Here is an 18,875-nt window from a genome sequence, read left to right on the forward strand (position 1 = left end):
GCATCTGCTTCTTTTCTTAGCTGGTGTGTGTGAGAGAGATTTCTAAATGCTTTATATGGCTGTAATAGAGTTGATATGTAAAATAATACACAAACTTATACATATATACACATTGAACTAGTTAGCCTCCATTTTATATATATAAGGATGACTGCCACCTCCTTGGAATAATACAGGTTCAGAAGAAAAACACAGAGTTGAGTATGCATTTCTTAGTGTTTCTAGGCTTTGAGAGAACAACTAGATTCACTAATTTGTAGAACACAAATCATTTTGCATATATAAATGTTGATGAAGCTTTAATGACATGTAATAAATGGATCTTTCATAAGATACTGAATAACTGAAAAATGCTATCTTCTTATATGACAAAACTAAATGTTGTATGCCAGAGAGGTGAACATTTTACTAGACAAATCTTGATTACTGTGTCAGGAGATGAATTTGAGATTGTTTTTAACCTGGAGGTCTTTTGTTCAAATGTGAACTTCAAAAACTCATTTGAATTTCATAGGAGACTCTCATTAAAAATGAATTTTAATATTAGCCATTAGTCTTTGCTTTAACATTTTAAGTAGTCCTAAGTTACCATAATAAATGCTGGAAAAGCCTATATGAAAATAATTATTTCCAAAATTAGAAGAGAGAAACTACAAGATAAACTAGGAAGATATGGAATGGAATGTTTAGAAGCAATATGATCATGGTTAAATAAATAACCATTTGGACATCCATTCAAAATGTACAGGATTTTGCACATATATATGATTTGTATTTTCACAAAACACTCGGATGTGTTAAATTAGTGTATGCAGTGGATGTTGCTTTATTCAACAAACATTTATTGAGGACATCCTCTGCATCTGGAATGAGGGGTACAAAGAAAGTAAGAAAGAGTGGTGTCTTCACCCCATGAACTCATTGTTTAGAAGGGAAGAAAAATGTACATATATAATTCTACAATATCATCAGTGATAATCAATGTGGTCTAAGAGTATGGAAGAGGAAGTACCTATCTTAACATGGGTGGGACGATCTATAAAGATCATCTCTGTGTGGCTAGTGTAGATTCACTCATTTATTTATTCACTAAATTTTCCCACATCTCTAATGTTTACTAGACTGGTACTGGAGTAAATTCAAGGCAGTAATTTTAAACAAATCAGTCAAGTCCCCATCAAGGTGAATATTCATGGTATAATTACAGAAATTAATGCATTATTATGATAATGGTACATACTATGAATGAAAAGAACAGGATGTTACTTTTCTAAATTACAAAAAGAGATAATTTAGACTTGGAGATTATGGAAGGCCTTCAAGGAATAGAGTTTACTAGGCGAAAAGCAGGCCAAAGTACATTTCAAGAAAACATTATTTACTTTCTCATTTTATCAATAATTAAAAGAGAGTTGAGATGTGACAAAATTTTATTTTCATAGTAGATTAAAGTTAGTAATAGAATTAAACTTTGTTTTGATTATGAGTTTTTTTTATCATTTGATGAAACCTGGAGACACTTATTTCTAGTGGTATTTCAGTAGGAAACACTCTCAGTCATGAAAAACATTAAGAAATTAATGTAATTTACTATTGTTAAAACAATACTAATGGTCAAATACATGATTGTTAGTATGGTCGACACTAATTCTTATAGAGAAGTAGGGATAATCAGTTTTCATACCCCTCCTTCCTCTTAATGAACACCAAATTCAAGTAGGGACTACTGGTAGTACCATTTATACTGTTTTTTTCTTAATTCCCAGAAGAAAGATATTCATGATTCAAAAAGTAGATTGAACAGTAAGCAGAACCAACAGATATCAGTAGGAAATACGAAGGACATAGTCAAATCAATGCAGCTGATGCTTATTAATATATATTTTTTCATTCAGAAGGATATCTTGTCTTCACAGTTCTCCTTTCAATATAGAGGGTCCATTCTTTAGAAAAGTCAATTTAGTGGTGTTACATAAAAATAGTTTAGAAAGTAATGTAAGTTCTAACTCCCCTCCAAACAACTACCACTTATTATCAAAGTAACAAGGTAGAATACTTCCTAGGATTTTGCCCTTGCTCTTTAACTAAATGCATTGCTAATGGAGCACCTGACTTTGCCTGGGGCAAGGGAAGGTCAGGGAAGTCTTTCAGGATATTCCATTGGCTGAGATGCATTGTGCCTTAAGATGAAACAAGACGAAGGATATGGTGGTGGAGAGAGCTGTCCAAGTAGAGGAAACAGAATGTGTGAAGCCCCAATGGGATGGAAATAAGCCTTTTTTGTTACAAAAAATTCTGAGAGGCCAGAAGTCTCCTGTGTAAAAAGAAGGAAAATTGGGCCCAGAGAAGCTTGAAACACCATTGGGTTTTGCAGCATATGAACGATTTTGACTTTTATGCTAAAAGCAACAGGAAGCCACCAAAGCAATCAAGAGGGGAAGTTAATGATTGGAAATTTAGTCTATTGCCCTGGCATTTCATGCTTTCCATTGGTGTAGCTATTTTATTAAAAATAAAAATTACACTTGAATATCCAAGTATCAGGACTAAAACATAGCCATTTTACCACTTACACTCTCTTTGTAACTGATATAGATCAGTGAAATATCAAATTGATTCAATAAAGTCCAAAACTGTTCCAGCATTACCAAAACAGCCACTTGTTCCATAATGCATTTATTTTGCTATTGATTTTTGACTTAGATTTATGGATAAATAGCTTCTCCAATACTTTGCTGCCTCAAGCTAGAAATAATGTTTATTTGAACTAAGCTATAAACATTTCAAGACTCTTAAGATAGGAATATTATTTTATAGATCCACAAAATAGTTCATTTATATGCTTGTTAATAGTTGTTTTAAATTTATGTATGACTATAAACTCTGCGTGATTATCTTTGAATGTAGACGTGTAAATATGAAATCTCAGATGTTGATTTTAGCTGTTTAATGTTTCATTGAAAGGACAAAAAACATAGCTGTGTAGGGATAAAATTGTGACATGCATTCAACATGTTTTTGTTTTTAAATTTCTTTAAATCTTGTGGCCTTATTTTCACTACTTTGTTAAGTTATTGACTTTGAAAGTTAACATCTATTAGGTACTAAAATGTACTGTTGTTTTTTCCTGAGGAAAATATTCTCTGGGTTTGGTAATTATATTTTATCAAATATGACTCATTGTGGAATATCAAAAAAACAGAGAAGTTAATTATTTCATTTTTTTGTCTGAGTCAGGTCTTTATGTTAGTAATTTTACATTTGTATTACTAATATTTATTAAATGATTTTTTTCTTTATCTGTGTTAGGTTATTACCATTGGAAAACATGTTAAAGGATACCATTACATCATTGCAAATCTGGTAGGTGAATTAATTAATAATTTTAATGAAGAATCCTATTAATTAAAAAACTTTAGAACAACCAGCATTTATCAGTGGTATTCATAAAAATATATTTTGTTTATATTGATTGATTAGGTGATAATATATTTCTGAATTTCTGTTTAGATTTACTTCCCACTTTACATTTTTAGTCAATTTCTCCTTATTATAAATGATATAATAAATTATAGAACAGTATTTGACAAGCTTTATAAATTGTCTTAGAAGATGTATTTTTAACCACAGGAAAATTTTCAAAAATATATAAAATTTAACTCTCCCAATTTCCCCTTGTATCTCACTGTCACTGTCTTTTATAAACTTTACCCTTTGCCCATTCCTTTAAAGTGTTTAGCACATGTAATATTCAAAGTAAATGCAAATTTGTGAGAATGTCTCAGTAAAAATTAAACCAGGAAATACCCCAATATAGGAAGATTAAATATTATTTATTTACTATTTGCTGTATAAGCAACATGATGAAAGTTGGGTTCCCATAGCTAACCACATTTTCATGGTGATTCCTATCAAAGAATGTATCGAATGCCCAAGTGGTTAATTGTATCTCCCTTTCAAGTACACAGAACCAATTTTGAATTATTAGAGATTTTTTTAAAATACCTTTTATATCAGCAATAAAATAAGCTTAAAGCTTTACTTTTACAAAGATTTGTATTCTTTTAATAAGTATAATTTTATGTGATTGGGCACATCATCCAAATCTCAGGAAAAAAGGCAAGAGAATTTGGACAGAGGGAGAGAATGAGAGATTATTCTAAATAGCATAATAGGACTCTGAACAAGTTTCATATTTATACCAATGCAGATTTATTTCATAGTGTCTAGAATATTAGATTGTTACATGAGAAAACATTTATAGTAGTGATAGAAGGAGATAAGAGAAAATAAATTACAACCGTATAACTGATAAATATTTTTACTAGAAGGTGACACCAGTGATTTAGAATATTAAACCTCAAACCTATATGCTATTGAGAGAAATTGGTTGTTCAAGATAAATTTCTGTTTGGCAATGAAATGGCTAACTACTATAAAAATTCATTAGAACTTACCCTTATAATATGATGTTGTAGGTCCTAAATCACTCCCTACTGGAGAAGCAAGAGTTAAAAAAGATTAGCTCTGTATCCAGTCTCTTCAGAACCAAATTTCTGAGCAGAAAACGGCCTGGACAGTCAGTCCCCTGTGTGAATGGTGCCATTTGATGAACAACACACAGCCACATTGGAAGCTGCGATCTTTAAAAATGTCCAGATGGAGATGATTTTATTGGAACATTGAGAAATAATGACAGGAGGTGGCTCATCAATTTGAGAGTTGATAACTGACACTATGAAACATGAAACAAGTGTTTGAGTGACCAAAATAAAAATGTTTTAAAAAGAAAGAAAAAGGAAGTTCATGTTGCTATGATGCTTCTAGGGAGAAACCTCCCCAATCTTTTCTCTGAATTAGAGTTTTGCTTTTTTTCTCTGAATACTTGGTATCCTTGCCATATGCAATTTCTGATGAATCAGTAAATTCAAAGAATCTTAGTGAGTTTCAGTTTCTGAGAAATTATAGAACACTTGAAAATTTCACTGACATTTAAAATTGAAGAATGCTTTCCAAATTTGAAGGGCTTTTCATCTTCCGAACTATTGATTGAGGATGCCCCCTTTTTCTGTCCAGGGTCTGATGAGTGTTACGGTTGGCAGTCATGCAAGAGAAAAATCGTTACATTTTTGGTTAATTTCGTCAGGAATTGCTGAATGCTTGCTTAGGCTGTAAGTTCCTAATATAGCATTTAAAAGGATAACTTGTATATAAAGTGATGAAGATGCGGTTCATAATGGAATCCTTTTCTCATTTCTTCAACTCCTCAAATATTGACAATAAGCATTGCTGTCTACCCCCAACCCCATTTACCTTTCAATAAAGCACACTCAGTGAGCCTCCCTCATGCGCACAGGAATTTCAAGTGTCTTACTATTAAATAACCAAGCATAAGCAGATATTTGAGAAAAAGTATTTGCCATGAAGAATGCAATACACATAAACAGAAACAGGGAAAACCGGAACCACACAAAAAATGTTTAAATATGTAATGAGTAATATTTCTGCAGAGAAATAAGAGAAAATATATAATCTATAAAAAGAAAAGAATGCTATGGGAAAGAAAAAAAATTAGAGAATAAGAAAGAGCTCTGGGAAGTTCACTTATTTTCTAATGTAGTAAGTAAAATTGAATGACTAAGGATGAAGTTGAGAAAATCTTTCAGATTAGGTAACAAAATAACAATATAATATAAAACAGTGTTACTGAGTATAAGCATTTAGATGGACGTAATTGTGAAAATAGGGGAAGGAAATTATCAAAGAAACATTCAGAAAAATTTCCTATAATAAATGACAAAAATCAGACCATTGAGTACATACAATATATTTTTTTTCTTTATTAAGGTATTACATATGTGTCCTTATCTCCCCATTGCCCCCCCTGGTGTCTGTGTCCATTGGTTAGGCTTATATGCATACAAGTCCTTTGGTTGATCTCTACCGCCTCCCTTCTTCCTCCCCTGCCTTCCCTCTGAGTTTGACAGTCTGTTCGATGCTTCTCTGTCTCTGGATCTATTTTTGTTCATCAGTTTATGTTGTTCATTATATTCCACAAATGAGACACACAATATTTTTTTTTAAATCATCATGCAGTCACAGAGATAGATAGAATATTTTAACGATTTCAGGTTGGTGGGAAGAGGGCAGGTGTATGAAGCAGGTCACATCCAAAAAATAATAAGAAATAATAAAATTGCATTGTTTAGTAGAAACCATGAAAGTCAATGGAACAATGCCTTTAGATAATGAGATTTTTGAATTAAAATTCTATGCCCAGCCAAAATACTAATCAAATGTTAGAGCAAAATAAAGGTATTTTCAGACACTCGACATCTGAAAAGTTTACCTCCAGTGTGCCTGAGGAAATTATTGACTCCAGTAGAAGAGAGGAGTAAAAGATGACAGAAAAGTGATCCAGGAAACAGGAGAACTATTAAGAAAAACAGTGTAGGGCCACTAGGGTCACAGCTGCAGAGTAGAGGAAAAGAGCAACCAGCTCAGATCATAGGAATAATTTGCTCATAGTGTGAGAGCTCTTGGAGCAGTAACTCAGTACTAAGTACCTGTAACCCCCTGAGGTGCCCTGTGGTAGATTTAATAAATAAAACCTAGTCCTTCTCCATGAAATGGAGAACTCTTATGTATGCACAGCCAATACACAAGCATGGATTAAGGACCCACTATGATGCCAAGGCTATACTAGATGCTGGTGAAGAATTTTGGCTGGAAAATACATGGAACATTTACTATAGGCTTTTCATCTCTCTAACATTCTTTGACATTTGTAAAATCCACAAGGCATAGAGTTATTTGATAAATGTCAAGTTCTATTGGACATAAATGTATTCTCTGTCTAGGGATTTACGGATGGAGACCTATTAAAAATTCAGTTTGGGGGCGCAAACGTCTCTGGATTTCAGATAGTGGACTATGACGATTCCCTGGTATCTAAGTTTATAGAAAGATGGTCAACACTGGAAGAAAAAGAATACCCTGGAGCGCACACGACTACAATTAAGGTATGTGTCCACCTGCCAATATCTACATCTATAGCTACATCACCATTGATATGTACCTGCTGGCTAGTAGCCTGCTCTCTGGGACACTTTAGGAAGAAGATAAAAATCTCAATTGATTTTAGTAATTAAAAAAAGAAATGTTTTGCTTTCTGCACTCAGCCATAGAATCTCTGAATGCTGAGTGCAATGCACTGCTCTGATACTATGCAGACTGCTCTTTTATTTTTCATGGGTTTGGACACGTTGAGGTCTTCACCTGTTTACTCAGTGTATTTTATTGGGTATACACATACATGCACAGATTTAACTCCAAATATCAAATATCTCTGCTATTTATAGGAAGGTATTTTTCCGCTGGTGGTCACTTTATTGCGAGCAGAGATACGAGTAAAGCCTGGAAGAGAGTGGGACAAGGAGTGAGTGGCAGATGATGATGTTCATTCTTTATGAAACTAGACTTACCAAAATCAAGAGCAAACGTTGCAAAACATTTTTAGATGCACAGATTTGGTCTGTTTCTTTGTGTATCATAAATAGCTTGTGTATGAATCAGTCAGAGATAGTGTTATTTCAGTTGCTCTCACAGTTAGGTCTCTACGTCACAGAGACATTTTGTGTTGTTTTTCTGACATCTTGGAAAAAACCAATATTGGTGTTTGTCTTTCAGTTAGTGTCTGGCCATGAGACTAGTTCTGGATAAGGATTCGAAGCTTCGAAGTTCTCAACTTTTGGATGTGTAAATGGATCCTATTAACTTCAAGTCAAATTCCGAAAAGCATCCCATAGGATGTGAAAGAATAACCCAGAATTCATTTTCTCTCAAAACTAGGTGACTTGTTGTTTGGTGACTTTGAGTTTCAGCATGCATACTGCGTATAGCTGCAGTGTGGGCTTGTGGGACTACTGTCACCTAACAGGCTTCTGCAAAGGCCAGTGGACACCGAGTTTTCCAGTCGGTGTCACTGTGTGTCCCCTCGCTCAGTGGGGGTCTGACTGCTGACCCAGTTGTGTGGAACTGCAGGCTTCCATCCATTCAGAGATGGTACCATTTAAGTTATCAGATGAAGAGTGCAAGTGGCATTCATCCTCACATGGAACTAAAGTGCCCTCTCTGAATACTCTATTCATCATTGTGTTGCCTCCCACTGCTGCCTGCTGGGGGAAAGATGAAAGCAAAATGAGATGATTTTTTTTTCTCGTGCAAGTCATATCATTATTACAGTTCCCATGTCATGCATGCAAATGCAAAGTGATTCGGGGGTAAGGAGAGATCTTGGCAGTGCATTCTTTTAACATTTTTGCCAAAACTCAGCACCAGATTTCCCTCTGTTGAGAGCCTGCCTGGTGACCTTTCTTTGCTCCCTCCCTGCTGTAGCATTTCACTCCCTTACCCATCCCTCTTGGGTGCTCCTGCCAAATGTGAGAGAGATCCTGCTGGCCCCTCATGGTGGAGAGCGGCACAGAGCATACGCTTTAAACAGTGTGGCCCTGATTCAGTGTTGGATGTGCAGTTCCTGTCTCCACGATTCAGCAGTAGCTATTAATTCCCAGGCTGCCCTGAAGACTCAACAACATTTACAATGACTTAGCACAGCTTTAGAAACAGAGGTGCCACTAGAAGGCAGAGTTTGTATGGCTTTGGAAGCTTGATCAAAATTACAGAAAGTCCCTGGGAGAATATGGCTTTAAGGAGGAGTTCATCCTAACAAAGACATGTATGTTCATGTACTAGCAGACCAGAAACTCAATATATATTCCACTGTTGAATGGAAGAGACAAACATGGCAATAAGCAAATATAGAGATAGCTACATGTAAAATATGCCAGTGCTGCTTCTGGTTATGCCAGAATGGGAGGAGTGATGGTAAGGAAGGCTTTCTGAGAGAGGTGTGGCGGGGGGGGGGGGGGGGAAAAAGTGGGGGGGGGGGGGGGGGGGGGGGGGGCACCTGGGCAGGGCTCTGCACATGGCTGAGCAAGAGGGAAAGCAGGGGAGGCACTTAGGAAAGTGCAACATATATGGAGACTCAAAGCGATGCAATTGCTCAAGACAGATTCAGGGAGATTCACAACATGTAAGCCCTGCAAACTATTCCCTCAACCATCTTTTCTTTTCAGTTGTTATTTTTCCATAGTAACCCACATTCAATCTGTCAGCAAATCCTATCAGCTCTGGCTCCCTTCTTACCACCTCTTCTGTGCCCTCTAAATCCAACCACCATCCTCTCTGCCAGGATCATTGGAATGATCGCCTATATTGGTTCCCCTTCCTCTACACCTGCCCTCTTTATCCCATGTCTGTGGTCCTTTTAAAACCACAATTAGAATATGTCACACTGTCAAAGTCATCCCATTGGCTGATAAAGCCCTAAGTCCTCTGTCTCCTGGTCACATGACCTTCTCTATCGGCACTCCCCCACCCACTGCTCACTCTGCCTCAGCCACATGGGCCTTTTTGTTCTTTCTTAAGCACTTTAAGGTGTTTGTGCTATTTCCTCTTCTGTACCATTCTCCTCTTAAATATCTCCATGGCTAAGCCTCCTGCACTCTTTAGATCTTTGTTCAAATGCCATCTGCTCAAGGAAGACAATAGCAGGATCTCTATTTAAAATTGCAATTTCTAGAAGTGGGATCATAGGGTCAAATGGGAGTTCCATTTGTAGCTTGTTGAGGAAACTCCATACTGTCTTCCATAGTGGCTGCACCAGTCTGCATTCCCACCAGCAGTGCACAAGTGTTCCTTTTTCTCCACATCCTCTCCAGCACTTGTCGTTTGTTGATTTGTTGATGATAGCCAGTCTGACAGGTGTGAGATGGTACCTCATTGTTGTTTTGATTTGCATCTCTCGGATGATTAGTGACTTTGAGCATGTTTTCATATGTCTCTTGGCTTTCTGAATGTCCTCTTTTGAAAGGTGTCTATTTAGGTCCTTTGCCTGGAGGTTGAACAGAGGTGTTTTGAGAGAATTCTCAGAACCAGTACTATAGAAACATGCAGGATCCAGATCTGTGTGCCTACGGGATTTTGTGTGCTATTCTGAGAGCAACAGGGAACTACTAGAGGTGACTGATGACCATGGTTTCGGTAAAGGAAGATTATTGTGACTGCCTTGGTGACAAGAGATTGTAGGGGGTGCACGTGGTGGCAGGGGAGCTTTAAGTAAGATGCTGCAAACAATCTAGGCAACAGATGATAGTTGTATGAATTGGGGTTGTGGCATAAAGTGGCAGGAAGTATTTATTGTATTAGCCAATTCTTTCAATTTCTTTATTTGTAAAATAAATAATTATCGCAAAAGCATAATCATTCATTTATAACATATTGATATAAATTTGGTTGAGAGATATTTGTTGATTAAAACAGGAACCTGAAAGGAAGTCTGTATCACTTGTAATCTTATTGGGCCCGAATCTCATACAGTGGTTTTCACAGAATAGGCACAGAATGAGTATTTGTTGCAATGAAGAGTAATGAAATGAAAAAAATATAAATGCTTTGAAAATGTCAAATCACTGAGAAAGAAAAAATAGGTAATTATCATCGCTATAAAATTTGGTTTAAATTTCTGCCCTAGCATTTATGTGTTTTTTTATTCAGGCATGGCAGAAAAGTAACATTGTTTTACTTGATGAAATGTAAAATGACTCCAGTTATCAGACCTACACCGTCATGGCACGTGGAAGTAAATAGCACAATTAAAATTGGCATTTTTACCTCCCTTACCTTTTTTTCTCCAAAACAAGGAAGATTTTAAAGATGATTTGCTACTCTATCAAAAATAATTTACAACTATTTTTATTTTTAGATAGATTTTTTTGGTGTCTTTGACAACTTGCAAGATATAACTATACATTCTACCTTGTCATAGCAACAATCTATACCTTATTTAGACTGTGTTTTCCATGTCTTGCTGATGTTGATTTAACAATAATATGTGACTAATATTTGAGTGGCATTTAAAGAGTGCCTTTCCCACAGGAATCCCATTTTACTCAAGAAATGACTTTACAGCAAAGACTCCAACTTTCTTAATTGCTGTCCTAAGAGAGTTATTAAGCCTGTCTGAAAATAGTATAATCTTTTCAGTCCAGTAATTAGCGCCATGCATTAAATAGCACCCTGGTGGCCTAATAGAATTCATTCTGCTTCGTGAATGTTTTAACTGACCAAAACCACAGCTGACATTGGAATCCCCTACTTTTGATATTAAAGCATTTTGCCATGAGAACCTACAGGCTGTACATGTTTAGATCCTTATGGTTTAAAAAATGTGTATATGAGCAAAATAAACCCATAAATTAATAATTTGATATTGATAAAACTACATATCTTGTAAAGAGATATTTTTAACTTTAAGAGCATTCTTTAATTAAAGTTTACTATGAGTATTATTTTATATTGGTTTCTTGTGTACAGCATAGTGGTTAGATGATCATATACTTTACAAATGGTTCCCCCTGATATTTCTAGTATTCACCTGGCACTATAGTTAGCACAATATTATTGACTGTATTTCCTATGCTGTATTTCACATCCCCATAACTATTTTGTAGCTACCAATTTTTACATCTTAATCCCTTAACCTCTTTCATCCAGTGCTCCAAACCCCCTCCTCTATAGCAACCACCAGTCTGCTCAATTTTTAAAAATGGTTACATTATACTAGATAGTACTATATAATAAAAGGCTAATATGCAAATCTACCGAATGGCAGAATGACCAGTCGCTATGACGCACACTGACCACCAGGAGGCAGATGCTCAACACAGGAGCTGCCCCCTGGTAGTCAGTGCGGTCCCACAGGGGGAGCGCCTCTTAGCCAGAAGCCAGACTCACGACTGGTGAGCTCAGTGCCGGTGGCAGGAGCCTCTCCCTCCTCCTCTACAGCACTAAGGATGCCCGACTGACGGCTTAGGCCAGCTCCCCATAGGTCGGACATCCCCTGAAGGCTGAGGGATCCCCCCAAATGTACAAATTCGTGCACTGGGCCTCTAGTATGTATATATCACACCATTAAAATGTACATGTGTTTTTATTATTTGTAATTATAATGCAGGGTATCTAAGTTCATCTCATGTTCACATTTCTTCGTCTCTAAGGGGAACTATTGTAAGTGATCTCTAAGATTTCTCCCAGATTTATAATATCATAGTTAAAGAGCTAATTTAGGCACATAATAAAAAAACAACACAAACATTTGTAATTTTGCTAAATCTATGTAACACTTAATGGTTCTTCTGTCTCTCAGATTGTAGTGGCTTGCAGGTAGTCATCCCTGGACTCCAGCTGCCAAAATCTAATCCTAATTCACCCTGGAAACTATTAATTTTATTTTTCATAAATTAGAAAAAATGAGGAACTTTCCTGTTTTGCAAAGATTTCCAGAAAGTGAAGAGAGTCAGGTGAAGGAATTTTGCAACCAACAAAATAAAGATCTGCTTCTAAGAAAGCCTTTACCTACCTCTGGGTGAATCAGAACCATACCATGTGTTGATTTGAGTATCTTCTTCTATCTTGATGAATCTGATTAAGTGTATCTGAAAATTTGAATCCTTAAGTGAATCAAAAGTTTCAGGACATAAAAGTCTTGGTCCATAGCAAGATTTTCAGTCGGGGTCAATAGCCAACTGGAAAATTTAGGCAAAAATATGTTGTTTTAAATGGATACTTTTTACATGAAGACCCTTGAGTGAAAAATATCACAGTGGGTTAAAAATTATTTGTACTATAGAGAATAAAATAAACCCCAAAACGTTAATGTTGGTTTCTTGCCAAGGAGCCTGTCTTTTCACCCTTGGAAATGTGATACAGCTTGTATGTTCACTAAAGATGTTGAGTACTTTTATTTTTTTAAATTAAGAATTTATATTTTATGGAACTCTTAGGTTCCCAGCAAAATTGAGCAAAACGTACAGAGATTCCCCATATACCCTCTATCCCCATACATACATAGACTCCTGCAATATCAACTTCACTCACCAGAGTGGTAAGATTTATTAGAATTCGTGAATCTACATTGGCATATCATAATTACTCAAGGTCCATAGCTTACATTATGGTTCACTCTTGCTGTTCTACATTCTATGGGTTTGGACTAATAACGTGCTTCCATTTTTATAGTTTTATATGTAGAATATTTTCTCTGTTCTAAAATTCCTCTGCGCTCTTTCTATTCATCACTCCTTCCACCCCCATCTCCTAGCAACCACTGACCTTTATACTTTTTCCATAGTTTTGCCTTTTCTAGAATAGCACATAGATGGAATCATAGAGTATGCAGCCTTTTCAGATTGGCTTTTTTTTGCTTAGTATGTCCACTTAAAGTTCCTCCAGGTATTTTCATGGCTGGTAGCTCATTTCTTTTGAGCACAAACTTTATTCATTGTTTGTATGCACCACAATTTAATTACCCATTAACCTATTGAAGGACACCTTGTTTGCTTCCAAGTGTTGACAATTAAGAATAAAGCTACTATGGACATCTGTGTGCTGGTTTTTGAGCAGACATACGGTTTCAACTCCTCTGGGTAAATACTGACTGGTGCTATTGCTGGATCACAGAGTAAAACGATGTTTAGTTTTGTAAGAAACTGCCCAGCTACCTCCCAAAGTGGTTATACCATTTTGCATTCCCACCAGCAATGAATAAGAGCTCCTGCTGCTCCACTAATGTTGTTTTTATGAAGATTTTGTGATTGTTTTTGAAGTTTCAAAGGGCACATTCAAAAGGCTTTACAGGAAATTAAAGGTGACCTTATCACCAGCAGCTCTTTTTCAGAAGGTAGACTGCAGTTGAATTTGAAATTAAGTCAAGTGAATAATTTTTAGTGTATAATATATTCAATACTATTCTTTTTCCAATGGCTCTAGTTGATTCTTAGACATTGACAAGAATCTTTTAAAAAAGGTTTATAAAATTTTTCTTACAGGCTTACTTATTTTTATTAGAGCTCATCAATTTTGACCCTGTTGATATTATAGCATGAAGAAACTGAGAATTATATTGTATAAATTTATCTAGAGATATCATTCTGTGTTTAATACTTTTTTTAACTAAATAATTGATGCTATTTAAAAAATGACTATGAAAAGTTAATGATAAAATCAAGGCTTGAGCCCTGTCTTTTGATGCTATGTGCAGTGCTTTCTCAATTAAACTCAATTTCAAGGGAAATTTGGAAAGTGGCCACTCATAGGACATGTTGTAATACTTCTTAATACCCAAAGTCTAGTACTTCTTTTTTGAGTGATATTTTTTTTCTATTTTACATGGTGCAGATAACATATATTTAGGAGTAGGTGCTATCATTATGATGACCCATAAAATTTTATATTTTAGCCTATTTATACTTTTTGCATATTCACTAAATTCTATAGGTACATAGAGCTACTTTTCATTTCCTCTTTATTTTGGATATCACACCATTGTTTTCTGGTTATCAATGATTACAGTAATGTATTACTGAATATTGTCTGATGACTATTGGGCATAAAAAACATAATTGAAATGCATATTTTATTGTATCTTAGAAAAATAAGTATCAATAAATATACATTTAGAATGAAATACAAAGCACATTTGGAAAATGGTCCATAACAAACCATTTCCCCAGATTTCTTCTAAAGTCTAGACATGATGTGGTTGTGATATAACACTGCACACCATAACGGCCCCCCACGGAAAATAAGTTTCCAGCCCAGCTGAGGGATTTCACAGAACATAAACATCAGGGCAGAGATGATGCATTTGTTTTCCAAGAAAGAGAAACGTAGTTGCACTGCCATCATGTTCCCTTCCATTAATTTACATCTAGTTTAGTGAATGGTAGGATAAAACTGCAATATTTAACTATCCAATCAAAATGTGAACATATTTGTTTAGAAAAAGAAATGAGCCACATATGCAGAACATAAACAAGATGGATCTCTGGATACAGAGGCTGTTGATTTCCTCTCGGTCCAGAATTGAGTTTCTATGATTGTGACTTTTAATTTAAAATGATAATAGGCTGGAGACTTGATTAGATTTGAATGTTTGAAAAAAGGTTGCCAGGGTTTTTTCTTCTTAAAAGAAAAATCAGCTCTGAATCATAATTATAACATGCCACATGGAACTAAATGGTTTTAGTTCATTCAAAGTAATCTTATTTTTTAATGTAGTTTACCAACTTTTATAGGCCTCTCAAACATTTAGCAGATAGCTTGATATTTTTCTCCTAGAAACGTGAGTAAGCTCACTCAGTGAAGATTTTGGCTTTTAACTATTATCATAATTTTCAAATGCAAATAGCAATCCTTTCTTAAATATTCAATTTAAGTACTATTTCTTGCCCAGTGACCTAGCCTTTATTGTGAGAATCACATTGGCAAGGAACCGGTTGCTGTATAAGAAAGGAGATGAATTTTTTTATTTCTTTAAGGGAATAGAAACAAACATGGAAGTGAGGCAGATAAATCCTGATTTATAGCTCTTATTTTTCCAAGAAGTCTTTTCTTAAGTAGTTATGATTTAAAACAATTATTTTAATATAACACAGATGTTGTTGTTTTTTCTAAATGGTACATGGATACTGTGGAATACTTGGAAAATAATTATAATCATGTATATTTCCTCATTATTAAAAACAATTTTATTTTTCTTTCCCTTTTTTGTCAAAGGGATATGAACTTTTTTAAAAAACTACTCTCATTTTTGTAGAAAAATATTTTTAATTAGTTGTAATAATCTTTTCACTTATTTTGTAATTAGTATTATTCACATAGTTACTAAATCTTTATTATAACTTTTAAAAAATATACATATTTATTGATTTCAGAGAGGAAGTGAAAGATAGAAACATCAGTGATGAGAGAGAATCATTGATAGGCTGCCTCCTGTATGCCCCCCACTGGGTATTGAACCCACAACTTGGGCATAGGCCCTTATTGAACTCAGGACCCTTCAGTCCACAGGCTGATGCTCTATTCACTAAGCAAAACCAGCTAGGGCATTAATATCACTTCTAATGGCTGCATAATACTTCCTCAAGATAGAAAGCATAGTTTTTAAATATCTCTTTACTGTCAGAAATTTAGTACAAATAATACTGAAATTCATTTCTTTGTATAAAAAAATATTTGTATTTGATAATATTTTCTTAAGATAGTTCCCCAATAATTACATTTTAAATCTGGGAATATAAATTGCCTACATGAATCTGTAACATACTATATTTTGCTAATTTCTTATATACACACTTTGAAGGGAAGGGTTACAGATTTTGGAAAAAATGGAAATGGGTTTTGTTTAGATTTTGTTCAGGTATTTGTAGGAAACTCCAGTACCACTATCCAGGAGATAATCCTCATATGTCGAGGAGGACTCACATATAGGCATGCAATGACATTGCTTAACTAGCACAGGAGGAGAAATTCAAGTGGGAAAATTTAGGGGTAAATATGAATATCATTACAGTTAAGAGTTTTCAGTTGCAGTACACATGACCTGCAAATAATTTTTTCTTTTTCTTCCTCCCAACTTTCCCATTAAGTTTGATTCACTCTCATGATAGAATGAAAGCAATTCAACTAAACTAATTCATACAGATTAAATAAATGATTTCACGCTACAACTGTACCATTAAAAATAGAGGCTTAAAAATGTTTGGATGTGGACAAATACCCTATGAATTCACATATACTTGGAATCTAAAGAACAAAATAAACAAAATTGAAATAGATTCTGACACAGAGAACACACTGAAGGTTGCTAGAGGGGAGGCGTTGTGGGGGATGGGTGAAAAAGGTAAAGCTATTAAGAATTACAGGTTGGTAGTTACAGAATAGTCATGGGGATATAAAGTACAGCATAGGGCATATAGTGAATAATAATGTAATAAGTATGTATGGTGCCAATTGGGTACTGGAAATACTGAGGGAAACATTTTGTAAAGTATATGGCTATCTAATCACTATGCTGTATACCTAATACAAAATAATATTGAATATAAATTGTAAATAAAAAAAAGAATTAAAAATTCTGGATGCATGGAGGGGATAATTTATACAACATATTTTCTCATTTGCCTTAGTGTAACATCTCTCATATTTAAAAAACAAGACAGAAAGCTATCCACCATCAGACCCATTCATCTATATATACCAATAATGAACAAATATGTAAATTGACCATCCCTCCACAACATCCACAGCCAATCAGGAGTATGCAAATTAACCTGACAAAGATGGCAGGCCTGTGGGCAGCGTACACGTGCGCAGGCGCCAAGCGGCCGGGGGCAGGGTGGGACACCCGCCTGCCATGTAGTCAGGGTGACACGGTGGGCGTCCCTAAGACCCCGCCCATTCCAAGCCTGTGGGCAATGTGCATACGTGCCAGCGCTGAGCAACCGGGGTCCCAGGGATGCCACTGGAGTGTCCAGGCCTGTCAGCCCAGCCTGGGGGCAGCTGGAGTTCCCAGTCCTTTTGGTTTCTGCAGCCCCTGGACTGGAAGCAGAAACCAAGATCACAGGGAGCACCAGGAATTCTGGGAATCATAGTTCTGGTGGCAGCCCCTGGCCTGGAAGTGGAAGCCCAGAGCGCAGGGGGAACCAGGAATGCTGGGAATCATAGTTTTGGTGGCAAACGCATTGCAGGATCTCCTAGACCAGTGATGGCGAACCTTTGGATCTTGGCATGTCAGCATTTTGAAAAACCCTAAATCCTGCAATTACCAGGAAATCTCCACCAATGGAGCAAAGAAAAAGAAAAAAGACCTCTATTATTTTGTGAGCACCAAACCAAATGGGTTGGGGGTCTCAGACAATTCACTCATATGATTGCAAAGACAGACAGAAACTCCCAAATTGGAGATGGCTCCCCTGAGTGATCCCAGATTGGAGAAGATGTAGATTGGGCTGAAGAACCCATCCCCTGTGCTTGAATTTCATGCACCAGGCCCCTAGTATATATATAAAAGCCTAATATGCAAGTTGTCCCCACGGGAGTTCGATCAGGAGACCAGGAGTTCAATTGCTCGCTATGACATGTGCTGATCGCCAGGGAGCAGTGAGGAATGAAGGAAGGCCCCACATGGCAGTCAGAAGGCCCTGATTGGCCCTGATTGCCGGCCAGGTCAAGGGGCCTAACCTGTGCACGAATTTCATGCACAGGGTCTCTAGTAATACTGTAATAGGTTTATTGTAGTTATCTGTTTATATATCTTTTCACTGGACTAAGATAGAATGTGAGTCCCATAAAGATGGGAACCAAATGACGATCTCTGATCTTCCTTTAAATTCTTCCTTCCTTCCTATCTTCAGTGTGCCCAGCCCTGCCCTGGACTCTGAGAATTCAGTGGTGACAGACAAATCAGACAAGTTTTCTGCTTCCCTAGAGTAAATATGCTAGTAGGGAAGAGAGATGAAGGAGACAAATGAAGAATGCATGAACAAGATACTCAGTGGTAAAGGCTATGAAAAGAATAAACGGGATCATGTGAAGGAGAGTGGAGTGGATTGGGCAAGAAGAACATCACTAAGGAAGTAATGTTTGAGCATATGGAGGCAATTTAACTTCATGGCTCTTTCAATGACTGAGCCTAACAGAGCAGTTTATTTGCTAATAGAGATGACCCAAAGAGAGAAAAAAAGGCTAATGCAGGATATTGAGAGAGTAGTGACAGGGATGGGGGGAGATGTCCTTAAGTATTTACACTCAGAGGGAGGGAGTGAATGCACTGTTGGAGTAACTGTCCTGTGTAGGAGTATGGTCACCTCACATGTCAACTCACAAGGGAAGCAGATAATGTGGGTTGTGTTGGGTTGACATATAAGGGGGTTTTGTCTGATGGTTTCTATTTATCATGTTGGGCAAGATAA

At 36.2% G+C, this 18,875-nt stretch overlaps 1 protein-coding gene across 1 annotated transcript in view; it reads left to right on the forward strand.

Moving 5' to 3' along the window:
* Window positions 1-18,875, forward strand: part of GRIA2 (glutamate ionotropic receptor AMPA type subunit 2) — a 120,979-nt gene that overhangs the window by 73,655 nt on the left and 28,449 nt on the right. The window contains exons 5-6 of the mRNA XM_015568522.1: window positions 3,310-3,363; window positions 6,861-7,022. Of these exons, the coding sequence (XP_015424008.1) occupies window positions 3,310-3,363; window positions 6,861-7,022 (216 nt within the window). The remainder of the gene's footprint in view (window positions 1-3,309; window positions 3,364-6,860; window positions 7,023-18,875) is intronic.

Source organism: Myotis davidii, unplaced genomic scaffold (genome assembly GCF_000327345.1).
Source record: "Myotis davidii unplaced genomic scaffold, ASM32734v1 scaffold392, whole genome shotgun sequence".
In the NCBI taxonomy this organism is placed as follows: domain Eukaryota; kingdom Metazoa; phylum Chordata; class Mammalia; order Chiroptera; family Vespertilionidae; genus Myotis; species Myotis davidii.